General features: G+C 40.2%; 1 protein-coding gene across 3 annotated transcripts in view; it reads right to left on the reverse strand.

The window, feature by feature from the left end:
• LOC109959420 (roundabout homolog 2-like) overlaps positions 1 to 12,922 on the reverse strand; it is an 88,287-nt gene that overhangs the window by 14,068 nt on the left and 61,297 nt on the right. For all 3 annotated transcript variants that reach the window (XM_020598772.1, XM_020598771.1, XM_020598773.1), the window contains 10 exons: positions 12,613 to 12,779; positions 12,402 to 12,523; positions 10,405 to 10,636; positions 5,383 to 5,507; positions 5,110 to 5,281; positions 3,988 to 4,164; positions 3,049 to 3,075; positions 2,857 to 2,896; positions 1,047 to 1,174; positions 183 to 455 (listed from right to left, as the gene is read on the reverse strand). In XM_020598772.1, the coding sequence (XP_020454428.1) occupies positions 183 to 455; positions 1,047 to 1,174; positions 2,857 to 2,896; positions 3,049 to 3,075; positions 3,988 to 4,164; positions 5,110 to 5,281; positions 5,383 to 5,507; positions 10,405 to 10,636; positions 12,402 to 12,523; positions 12,613 to 12,779 (1,463 nt within the window). The remainder of the gene's footprint in view (positions 1 to 182; positions 456 to 1,046; positions 1,175 to 2,856; positions 2,897 to 3,048; positions 3,076 to 3,987; positions 4,165 to 5,109; positions 5,282 to 5,382; positions 5,508 to 10,404; positions 10,637 to 12,401; positions 12,524 to 12,612; positions 12,780 to 12,922) is intronic.

Raw genomic sequence — 12,922 nt, forward strand, 5'->3', positions numbered from 1 at the left:
CGAATTTCACCAAAAAACCCATTACCTGTCATTTTATTGCAAAGTTGCTTTTACTGGGAGTTCAAGCACTACTGCAGTCCTCAGAGACTCATACATTAAAAGTACAAACATCACTCCCAAATAGAAAAGAAGAAAAAAAGAGGAACTGAGCTCTGTCTTGCACATTTTAAGATGGCTCGTACCACTGCCAGGGTGTCTGTCAGTTAACGAGTAGCCCAGGTTCGCTATTTCCTGCTGGGCTGCCAGCGAAGCCTTCCAGCGGGGATCCGGCCTGTCCACAGCCAGCTCGTGGAAACTGTTGGACTGGAGTATCTGAGTGGTGGCATAGGGAGTGGGCTGACTGCCTCGCGCTGGGCTGCTGTAGCCTGCCTTCCCCATGAAGTCAATACTACTGTAGATGGCTCCATCAGACAGCATGGTGCCTGTCTTCTCCACTGCTGCGGACGGTAAAACATCTGATGCAAAGGAGGAGGGTGACAGAGCGGGAAGGGAAAGTGAAAGGGGGAGCAAGGAGAGGTACACGTGCATTGACATGAAATTAACAATCTTTAAGGTCATTAACACTCCCTACTGCTGCGACACTTTGTATTAGTTAAATGCAAGTCTCAAAAGGACTTGATGTAAATGAAAGTTGATTATCTCCAACCATAATTAACATGCAACACTCTATGGGAGTCTCATGGAGTGTTCACAAGAGGAATACTCAAACAGAGTTAACCTGCAGCTCTACTGTCATGCATACATCAGCTCCCTAGGGTTCCAGTGAGCTCAGAGAACAAACACAAAAAAAATATACTTGGCTCCGTCTTATACAATGTTAAAAAATGCATAATAGCAGGGCATGAGAGACAAAAAGTATATGTAAATGCCACACTTTTAAGCTACATAGCAAGCCTGAAAAATCGAATTAACAAGTTCCAGAGCCCTAAGTGCTGTGTTTATTACTATGTGTTCATCTGCGATGTCCTGTCACTATGCTTCCCACAGGGTGAACATCAAAACTGTCCATCCAGGTATTGTTAAAGCAGCCTGTTTCTGTTTCTTACCTCCTCTGCCAAAGTTGCTGCCACCCTTTGGACTCCCTAAGCCTCCATTAGCTGGGAGACTTGTGGAGGGCCAGGAGTCAGCTAACCAGGGAAAGCCTGGGTCACCTGCTTTTAACAGCCCCGGACGGCTGTGAGATGTTTTTAGAGAGACGAAAAGAAGAGAGGGGAGGGGAAACAGAGAACCACTGACATAGTTAAATGTCCAGACTGCATTGTAACAGTATTGCTTATTTTCTTCCTGCTGCATCAACAACAAATTGATGTGAAAACTCATTCAGCATATTCTCGCCTGTGGAGCAGCCCGACAACAATAAACAACAAAGAGACATAAAATGGCAAGTCTATAAATCTGACTTCCGCTGCCCCTTAACTCCACCACTCCTAACTCTCCCTGAAGATACAAGGCGGACCTAAATACATACTCAATCCACTTTAGAGCCTTAGCACAACAAAAATTTACATTTTAAATTGAGGATCATGGACAGCCTCTGGCAGATCAGCTACACTGGTGCACCATCACCATAGCAACAGAGGCAGCAAAAGCCCATTAGGTGGTTTGGGAAAGCTACTGTGTCATTTTGTCTTAGTGAAATACAACAGTCATGAATACAGGGTTTGACTTCAAGGTAGGGAAGTTGTAGGCAGCAGTTCAGGGAGAAAAAAATCCTGTTTACAACCATATCATATCAGCTGCTATTATAACGGCAAAACATTCACATCCCTCATGCATCCGGTCTGCATTTACTTAATGTGCAGCTACACAGTGAATTTTCCACTGAGCCTGATTTGCAGAGTGCCAAGGGAATTGTTCACGGCTGACTGGGTGATGGCTCAAAGGTGTTCAAACAATTATGTCAATTTCCCTTTTAAAATACACAAGCATATACATAAATTTACATACATTTACTTAGAAACAAATGCCATCTCCAATATGATGACACATATTTGCGTAATCAGTGTGGAAAAACACATTGAAACATTCAAGGAAAGAAAAAGTTTATTTTTAGTCTATTATTTTTAATGATTGTTCAGGCTTTGGGCTTATCTGCTTGCTTAGGTGTGATGAAAAGGAAGGATGGAAAACATGAGGAATGAGAGTCAACTCTTTCTGTTGTTGTTTCAGTACACTTTGATACTCAGGACAGACAAAGGTAGGCTTCATTTTGGGCGTTCTGGGTAGGAGTGGAGTGGATCTTTTGGAGTTTCAAGTTACTACTGATCCATCACCACAATCAGCCCATCATACTGTCGTGTACTGTATGCCAACCTAAATGCCTTTGGGGGGGTTGCGGTGGTCCTGCATCAAAAATCTCTTCAGATTTGTGTTCTTCACACAAAATGAGCCAAGGGCTTCAAATTTCAGCCAAAAAAATTTTTTAGATTTTTTTTTTTTTAGGCAAACAATGAATTGGGGTCCCACAGACCCCAACTGAGTACAAGGGTTAAACAGCCTCTTCATTACCACTCCCCTCCTTCCACTATCTCCAACTCTGCCAGCAACCTCACATAAACTGAGACAGAGCCAGTGACTCAAACAGCGGTCCACCTGTGTTAATTGGTAGCACTCACTTTAATGGAGTGATTAATAATTTCATCAGTGCAAATCATAAGCTAATTTGAGAAAGCATGAGGAATACTGGAAGATGTATGTAAATTCCATTCATCATGAAAGAAATCTTCATTTCAGGTATTACGATGGGCTCTTGTCACTGAGAAGGCAGAGCAAGCACTGCAGTACTATAATATCAGTGGGAAGGCTCTAGCTGTGGGGTTTCTTGATTTCTTAATTTAAGGTAATGTAAATTCTCACCTTCCATTTCTGATCAGGCCTCTGTCTCTTTGGAAAGTAACTTGTCAAGAAAAGGAGGACAAGGAAAAAGAATTAAACTGCAATTTTGTCTAAAAATGCACAGTAAATGACTGATACATTGATTATGCAGTCAGAAAGTAGGCAGCTAAATTACTGATATTTTAAAACATAATGGACAATGTAAAGGCATACCTGCACGAGTAAAGGTGAAGGACTGAACTGCAATTCAAAAAGATGCACAAAGTGAAAGTGGTGTGAGTCAACAATATAAATGTCAAAAAGATGCAGCCAAATTTGTGAAAATATGGATCAAGTCATCTTTTTTCCTTTGTTGATCTGTCTGTCAGCACCTGTCAGATTTTAATGAAACTTGCAGTGGTAATATATCAAACCAATGCATCTCAGCATTTTCAGAAATATACGCTGAGTTCAAATGAAGGTGACATGTTTGACCCCTTTTGTCCTGGGGCATCTGTATCCTTTTATATATTTATTACTTTCAAAATACAAACTGCAGTGTAGAGGTTATCTTAAAAAGAGAAGGTGTATAGAAGATGTATATTAATGGCTCCTGTAAAAAAGAAAGAGCAAGAGAGAAAGAGAGAGAAATGGAAATCTTATGTTTTGGAATTAATCTCCTCAATTTGTTTTGAGAGAAAGAATTAGAGAAGTAGCACTCAATCATGTAAATCACTACTGAATTAAGAAATAACATCACTCCAAGTCCCTAAAATGAAAACTGCAATAGACATTATGGTAATGGCACGCAGCTATATATTTGACTCACAGAAGGATATAAGACTATTTCATACCTAAACCTAGACACAGCTTGTATCACTGTGCAAAGATCACCAGCTATGGTCTGATAATAGAGGGACATGTTAAATTACTTATCTCACAAGAATGTATTAGAGTGTAGAGGTGCAGTGCTGATGGAACTCAGCACAGTTGATGCACATCAGTGCACAACGAATTAAAGTAAATAGGGCTAGTTTCATCTGCAATGAATATATCTCCTTTGTTCTGCATTTTAGCCAGCTCAAGTGGAGTCACAGCTGTGATGACTTCAGCTTTCAGTGGAAAGAGAAACCTACTGTGCTTGATATTCTGTGTGGACACAGAACAATGCACCTGCATAGTTGCTGAGTCCCTTTCTCTTCTTTCTCCTCCAGTACAGCCAGGCACTGAAGCCCATGAGGACAATCCAGCAGGCCCCTCCCAAACCTGCAATGAACGCGGGCTGCTTCACTACGTCTGATATGCTATTGTTGCCATCTGATCCCGTCATTACGTCCCTCAGCTCTGCACCTGAGGGCACCGCACATAAACACACACCCACGCACAGAGGAAAGTAGATAATGTCAGTTTTACCACAATTGAATGAACAAATGATTGGATTTCAATAATTGCTGTGCATTAAAATCATTTGTATATAAAAATGAAAAAAGATGGGTATGGGTTTATTTGTCTGATTTATTCATCAGGCAACTAAATTATGGGAAAAATGTATAGATATTTTTAATAAACACAAAAGGTCCATGTTCAGATCAAAATATGCACAACATAAAGAAATCCAAGACAGCATGCGATATTGTACATCAAACACCAGGTCATATGGACAACAGGACCACCAAAAAAAAGCATCCAGTATGTAGGCAGAGTTAATCAATTCAGCAGTGCACTTATCAACTTGAGCTGTAAGACAGGAGATTGACAGAGCAGCTCTGGCAGTTTGATTTTCTGTTGCGGCTACTGTGCTGTGAAATTAGATTCACACCCCCCCCCCCCCCATCATTAAGTTTCAATCCACATGCCTTTGTTTCCCTTTCTCTGTGCATTAAGGGTGCTATTATATATCAGTCAAAAGTCGCAGATGAAGAACATCTGGCTTGGGCTTCTATATTGATTCTGGGCTTGTATCCTCCTGGCATCCTTTAACTCTTTTATAAGATGTGATAGGCTGATAAGCTCCTATAAAAACTGTCTACTTTGTTAGCACCAGCTCCCCACATATTGAAGAGGATTACTGATATGGCTAACAGTACTTGGCACAGTGCTACCAGACACTACACTTAATGAACCACTATTGATTCCTCAGTAGATGTCTGTATTGTAAAGTGCAATCTTCTTTCTTCAAGTGTGACAAACTGATAAATCATTTTTCCAGACCCCCAATCTGTGATGGAGACCTAGACCCCGCTTATGACGTTATTTCATTTGACTCCAGGTTTGGTGTGTGAATGAATGGATTACCCAAGATGATGAGCTGGGGTTTGCTTTTGACCCCCACCCCTGCGCTAGTGCCTGCAGCCACCTCCACATGGTACTGCACTCCAGTTTGTAGACCCCCGACAACCACTGAACGGATGGTTGCATCCACAGACTTATTGACATGAAACCGAGTTTCGTTGGCCAAACACCAGATCTGTCAAAGGCAGACATACCAGACAGAATTAATTGTAAGGTGGTGCAGTACAAAACATTCAGCTTGGCATAGTGTCTCAGGTGCAGACTTTGATCCTTTACCTTGTACTCCTGTATGATGCCGTTTTGTTGGTCTGAGGGAGGAGGGTCCCATGACACACTGATGGATGTGCTGTTATGGCTTCCAACTGTCAACACTGTGACTTGTTGAGGAGGGGCACTGGGTGCTGATGGGACAAGGAAGGGTGAGAATATTACAGAAACAAAGGACACACATAAGAAAGGGGAATAAAATGATGTAGCATATTGTCTTTATAACAAACAAAGGACTGTCTCCCATTTTTTATCTTGTCAAAGAAGGATTTGTCTCACCCACTGCCTCAGTTCATATTCATACAGCAGGCCATATAACAAGGTATTTTCTATGCCAGCATGGCAGATGGCTACCAGAGCACTTAATCTCAATTTCATTTCTTAATGGTAAGGATTTTTTTTAAATAACTGAAATGCAGAGGGACTAAAAAACCCACTCAATTCTTCCATTATACTGAGTTTAAGATTCCATTATAATACTGGCACTATAGGTTATACACAAATTGCCCTTTACTAATTGCACAACTGATAACCATTCCAAGTAGAGCAGCAAGTTTAGATATTAGTGGGATTTCCTCTGCCAAGAAAAAATGACTGGGCCAATAGATAACATCACCCTCATAATAGATTACCACCATTGCAAACACATGTAAATGCTTTCAAAGTAGCTGTATTTAACTTTGCATATCTGGACAGTCTCCCTGTCCTAGAATGAGGGTCCTGGGACAGTTTGTCAACAGCAATGTGCAACTGTGCCTCAGGGTGCCAAATTCAAATTCCCACTTGAATAGATAATTTTTTTTAAATGTACCAAACCTGATAACCTACATGGACAGGTCAGAGATTTAGAGAGACTATAGGCAGCAGGAGGCAAATACCATATCTACACAACTGAACAAATCATCTAGGTCATTCCTCGGTGAATGGGCTAAACAACCGCACTGGGCACATTGTTTCTCATGATTTCCATTAAAACTATCATTATTTTCTGACTGAGTAGACAAAATAACTACTCTGAACCCAATTAAGGAGCTGCAAAATAATAATGCTATCTGCAGAGGATCCATGTGAGCAAGGAAATGAATGGCACAGCAGGGCAGAGAAGCTAAAGCAGGTGGACAGCGAGAGTATCTGCAGCAAACAAGACAAACCTGCATACTCTGGCTTAAACCCTGGATAAACAATGATACTATGACTTCTCCAGACTGACTTGGTTGGTGAGAAATGTAATGGGTGTGTGCACAGTGTCTCATAGAGGCAACTGCTGGCCACGTGTATAGTGTATGGATAGTGGTGGATATATTGAAGCCAGGCCATATTAGAAGTGTAACAAAGAGTGTCTATGCCAATTCTAAGACTGAACTGTGCTAGTCTTCTGACAACTGGATAGCTCTCAACATCGTGTTTTGAGTTGGAAGGATTAAACAAACCTCCCAGAATGGTTTCACTTGTGCTTCAAAGAGAAGCTCTACAAAATGTGGCACATCAGCAAAATAAGTGACAGTCTGGCAATATAAAGAAATTAAATCAACCGTTTGAGGAGCAGTTAATTTTTAATATTTTATTTAACAAATTGACACAGCCTAGTTTGAAAGTGTTTATAGTATATTCAGCTATTTATAATATATTGACTTTCAGAAGCAATTACTGCAAAACCAACTCTCGCAGATGCACTGTCAAAATATAGTGATGATTCTAATGCTCAGAGAGGAAAACGTCTGGTCAGCCCAATATAAACAAAAGAAAATATCTTATACCTATAGTATATTTATGCTGAATTTCATATGGTATGGATACAAATAACATAAGTACTAAAGCTAAAACAAACATGAACCAGAAGAAATGTAGTTAGACTGCAGCAGAAGGGAGACTTTACAAATCATTTGGAGCACCTCACAACATTTTGTGAAAAACAAGGTTCTGTCTACATGATGGAGTTTCCTGGCTCACACTTTGTAATGAGGTCCATTACTGCTGTAATTCCAGCCTAACAACACTAAATCATTAATTAGACCTACAGTACTGAGGCAAAAACAAGTAAACAAAACTGTCTGACTGAGCAACTTTAGCCAGTAAAAGTTTATCTTTTGACTTTATGATTGGATTTTCACAAATAAATAAATGTATAAATAACACATGGACACAGAGTAATTTAATACACTAGCTGGATGAATTATATGTCCTGGATTGTGACTCTAACCACAATCAACTAATTTGTGGGTTATACAGCATTTAAGTGATTATTTCAAATGTTCAGATGTTTAGTCAAGCACTACAGTGTTACATCCTAAAATAATGACTGCTGCTGCAAACACATTTAGACAAATATATGTAATATATGTAAATATTTTATGTATCAACACTTAGTCATACAATTCCTACAACCCCACAAAATATCAGCAACTGTTACAGAGTGTATATGAAAATTAAGAGAACGTACAACAGTAAAATAGGAGGGCAGCAGATGTCAAGCAGTCGTCTTGTACAGTGACCTGTAAAATATGTTATAATTTCAACTTTGTTGTTGTTATTGTTGTGGTTGTTATTGTTTAGCCGATATGTGTGGACCATCAAGTAAGCCCATCATTTCACTGGTGCTGTTTCAGCAAACTGATGGAGTTTGTCCAGACAGCCAGAGGCCTACTGTACATTAGGAGAAGACAGGAAGCATTAAATGTAGTTCTGCAATTTCCGTATGTATGAAAAACAACCTCTGAGGATGAATAATGGCTACAATACCAGTATGGATTTGGGATAATATTACAGTAAATGGTCACAACTGCAGAAAACGTCAGAGTATGTTCTTAATAATGTGACTAATACTGACACTGAGACTGACACGTAGCCAATTAATGCTTCAAATATCTGGAGGCATGATTTACTTCTTACTTAGAGCTGTGCAATCAAATCAAAGTCACTTAAGCTGCTGATATCAGGATTTAAAGTAGAAGACATAACATGTTATGTAAATGGTTGCATCAATCAAGCAAATTAATTAATGAAATGGCAAACATTTCTATATCAACAAACCTGTCCCCATATAATATACAGCATATATGAGTGATGTCAAATAAGCTATCTAGTAAGATCAGGAGACTTTATTCCATACAGGATGGCCTTGTCTTTTACACTACCTTCACCGATCCCTCTGCCTTTCAATCAATAAATCAACACATTCTCATCCCAACAGCTCCAGCTGTATGGGACTCTAACACAAAATAGTATTTCCTTTAAATTTTCATCAGAAGTGGTGGAAAGCGTGAGCAGTCTATGAATGACAGTGATGGGGGTGACACTACAAAGCCTACACTGCCTCTGGCTGTGTTGCTCTCACAGACAACTCAGCAAAGGCTTATGAGGCTCATTAATCTTGATACACAGTTTTTCTCTGCATGGAGTTGGAAACATCAGCTGTTATGACCTCCAGAATCCCTAAGATGCCCTCTTTTATGGTTTTACAAAGTCAGGGGCATATTCCCAATCTACCTTTGATGGATAACACTAACAGTTTTTTTTAAGTATTTTGCAAGGAAGCACATTTCAGGACTCCTGAGTATTGGTAGATCAAGCCAATATTTTTTTTTTCTGTACCCAGACCTCTGGTAGTCTGCATGGCCATTTTAATTGGACTCCAAGGTGAGTTTTTTCTCTCCACAAGCTGTAACCCCTGCTCATAGTCCCTCCTTATCTTCTTATCCTCTTCCTGGACAGAAGAAGCTGCATTGTGATCCTCTCATTATCAAACACAGATGCTGTGTTAAACTCTTCTTTTACATTAAAGGCTTCATCATGACTTGCTTTCAGTACAGCCATGTACCACATGGTACGACCAGATGTACTGCACAACCAGTCACCACTACACAAATTTTGTTAATTAAGCATACATTGTAAATACAGTATTAGAAGTACTAATATGACAAAACAACTCCGGCTCATGGACCACTGGCTCATTCTTATGACATGGTCTACATCAGTAGCTGACAAAAAGGCTAGTGGACCCTTTCAGTATTTTCAGGGTCAACTACTGAGTTATTAGCCAATATAGATAAGCCACAAGAATGATATGGATAAAAGAGTAACAGCTGTTTCATGTCAACAAATCCACCAGTAAAATATATCTGCTGATGTGGTTGAAAATGCTCTGGACAAAGCTATTTACTGGACCATGGGATGGTATTCAACTAAGCTGTTTTGAGTGCATTTTCTTTTTCTTTTCCTTTGTGGGTGAAACAGTGATTGACTGAGTGCACAGAGGTCAGCGCAACCCAGGTCAAAGTTCAACCACTCTGGAGTTTCATACTCAGTGCTGCACACAGCAGACTTCCCCACGAAACCTACATGACGCACCACATGCATAACAATGGCGAGGCATGCACAAAAGCCATTTTTCTAATGTGAACATACCTTAAGAACACAGTTAACTGATTAATCAAACTGGAAGTTGTTCATTGTATAAAGCAGTTATGCAACAAAGAATGATATGAAATAATAATATATTCCACAAAGAGGTAACCCAAGAAGAATCAGTATATGAGGTGAACAATTGACCTGGAGTGTAGGGGTAGAAGGAGCACACCAGAACTGTCATCACCAGTACAGCTCAGTGGAGACTGTGCATGTGTTAGTGAAGGTGGGGTCATATCTGGTTGGTGTGTGACACAGACATGGCAGTAGGGGTCCAAAGAGAAGCAGAAAGAGAGAGCTGAGCTTATGTCAAAGGAGACAGTTTCCATCCTCCCCCTCCGACCACCAACCCACAGGGGCCTCTGCTTGTCACAGTACCCCACTGTGCTGTCTAGGAGACCTGTTTTCACACACAGGGGACATGGCACTGCAGTGGTATGTGTGTGTGGGTGGGTGCACTCAAAATGCCATTATTTTACTATCTCGCCATTACCAGCGGACTCTAATCCAAATTTTGGGAAAATCATTTACACAAGAACATCTGCTCATGCAACCTAATCTTACATTTCTTGCAACACAAAGTTGGCAGAGAAATTTATTTGTCAGAACTGTGAATTTGTTACTTACCTTCTTCCATGGTGCGTGCTGTCATGGATTCACTGTCTGCACCCTGAAACTCATTAAAGTATGGCCGTACTTTAATCTCATAGACAATGCCTTTCTTCAGACCAGAGAGAGTTATGTCTCTCTCTGAGGCGACCTTCAAGTCCTCTATCTGCCATGGCCCTGGGGAGGGCAGCCCCGATGTTTGTCGGTACAGAACACGGTAGCCTTGAATAAACTGTGATGGATTCTCTACCTGAGAGGAGAGGCGAAGGAGAGTGTGTGGGAAGAAGACATGTTATATGGTAATGATATGAGAGGCATCATGCATCTATGTGCAAACTACTTTGCAGCTGTGACTCAGCATTCAGTTTGTACCTTGTGTAAGTGACATTGCACATTTAGTTAATCATACAGTTTAATTAGCAGCAGAGAATGCAAGAAACCATATGAAGAGAGATGGAGTGCGTGTGCCATAGCTGAATAGTACTCCTAAGTCAGAGACCTTCAGCATAGTGTAGGTTCAAAATACTGAATCAAAATATTTTTTTTCTTTTTCAGCGTTGTTGTTGCATTTCAAGACAAGAGGAAACTATAACAAATGCATCTATAGTAATGGCTTGTTAACATGGAAAGAAGCAAGAAAAGGCTTTTACAAATGATATAAAGCAGCTGTTGATCATCAGACTAGTCCAAATATATTATGAATCTCTCTCTCTCTCTCGCTCTGTGTGTGTGTGTGTGTAGCCTCTGTCTGCATTAACAAAATGATCTGTGTATCTAAAAGCCTTATAAACAGAGAAACTAGCTCCCCCACATTTTTGATCCCCTGTTACTTGAAATAGAATTTATAGTTGAGGCCATGAATTGCAATAAATTACTCTCCTCTGTGTTGTTCATTGCACCAGCATTCAGTGAGGCAACTTCTCATAATGTCACCTTATTCATAAAAACCATGTCTTTTCATTATCATGCATAATAGATTAAATTTTGCATATACTAGGCCAAATTAAGTATGGTCATGTTATTTTAACATGAAACAACACAGATGGATCTTACACAATGTATATTATTGCAAAGATACACAAGTGGTTTACTTTAAATGTTTAGATTTACCTCTTGCAGAAATCTTGTTTTTAAGAATAGGTCATAGATAGCAGCTTTTGCTTTATGACAGTCTAATAGGAATATCTTAGAAAAGCATAGTCAGTAGTGAATACAGTCAGAGAATCAGTGACTATCTTAGCCAGAATTACAGTATGTTTGAGGATGATATAAAATCTGGAAAGAGGGCTATGGTCACAATTAGGCAACTAGGCAAATGACACTGTGATCTGACATTTCACCGAGTAACCGATTGCTCAATTAAAGTTGAATAAAATATGAAATCCAAAATGGAAAATGGAAAAAGTACATACACAGGGCATAAAGACCTTTTGAAAATCACTTTCAAATTCTAAACGAGCACATAAACCACGTCAATGCAAAAACCTTTGTATTTGAATGAATGAGTGCTCTTCCCACAAATGGTGCAGGGTCATCTGTGAACCCTTCAAAAGAGAACACTGTGGACCCATTCAGATCATGCACCACAAACGCACATTTATCCTCACTGTGTCAGTCTAATAGCTGTATTACAGTACATGGTTGTTGTACTCGCAATCAAGAAACAGCAGACTAGCGTAAGCCCATAAGTCAAGTCATTAACTTAGAGCAGCAGGCTGTATGGATGGAACTGCCTCCAGAAATGATACATATAGCACCTAATGGTAATGTATTTGTCCTGAATAGAAACATTAGTCTTGATTCCTGCATTACATTAAGCCACTCTGAATTGATGAAGTACCAGCTGTTGAGACTATGAATGTATAGCCATCACATAACTGTCTGTCAACTACTGCAAAACATGGTGACATTCCAAGTGCAGAGCTCCAAAACAAGCTCAGATGAGATTTGCAAAGCTGCTCTGAAGTAATAGTAAAACAACTGCTGTCTACTTTTCAAATGTTATAAGTACTTACAGTCCATGTGACCTGCACTGAAGTGGAACTAAGAACCACGGGGTTATGCATGCTGACCACCACATCCCCCAGCTCCTTCTGCACGCGACGATGGTCCACCCCCTGTGCTGTGGGACTAATGTCTGGCGAGAGAAAGAAGGGTAGGCGTTTAAGTGGACTAGCGATGCTTACCACTTAGAGTCTATCACAACATATTTTTTATTTCTGTTACCTTGTGTCCGGACAGGCTCAGACATGGGGCTGGGGTCCCCAAGCCCGTGAGCATTGACTGCCCTGATGATGAACAGGTAGACAGTATTGGGTCGTAGATCCTTGACTGCGAATGCTGTGGTCTTCACATGGTCTGCTACTGTCTGCCAGCTGTTACTCACTGACTGACTGTAGAAAGAATAAATCTAGTTATTTGGGAATAATCTTTTCATTACTACAAAAGAAACAGCTGATTTGGGGTAACGTTGGTGTGTTGTGCTCTTAGCGACTAGAAGCGTCATTGGGACTATGTGTTTCTGCTTAAAGTGAGC

The sequence above is a fragment of the Monopterus albus genome, unplaced genomic scaffold (genome assembly GCF_001952655.1).
Source record: "Monopterus albus unplaced genomic scaffold, M_albus_1.0 scaffold39.1, whole genome shotgun sequence".
NCBI classification, from domain to species: Eukaryota; Metazoa; Chordata; class Actinopteri; order Synbranchiformes; family Synbranchidae; genus Monopterus; species Monopterus albus.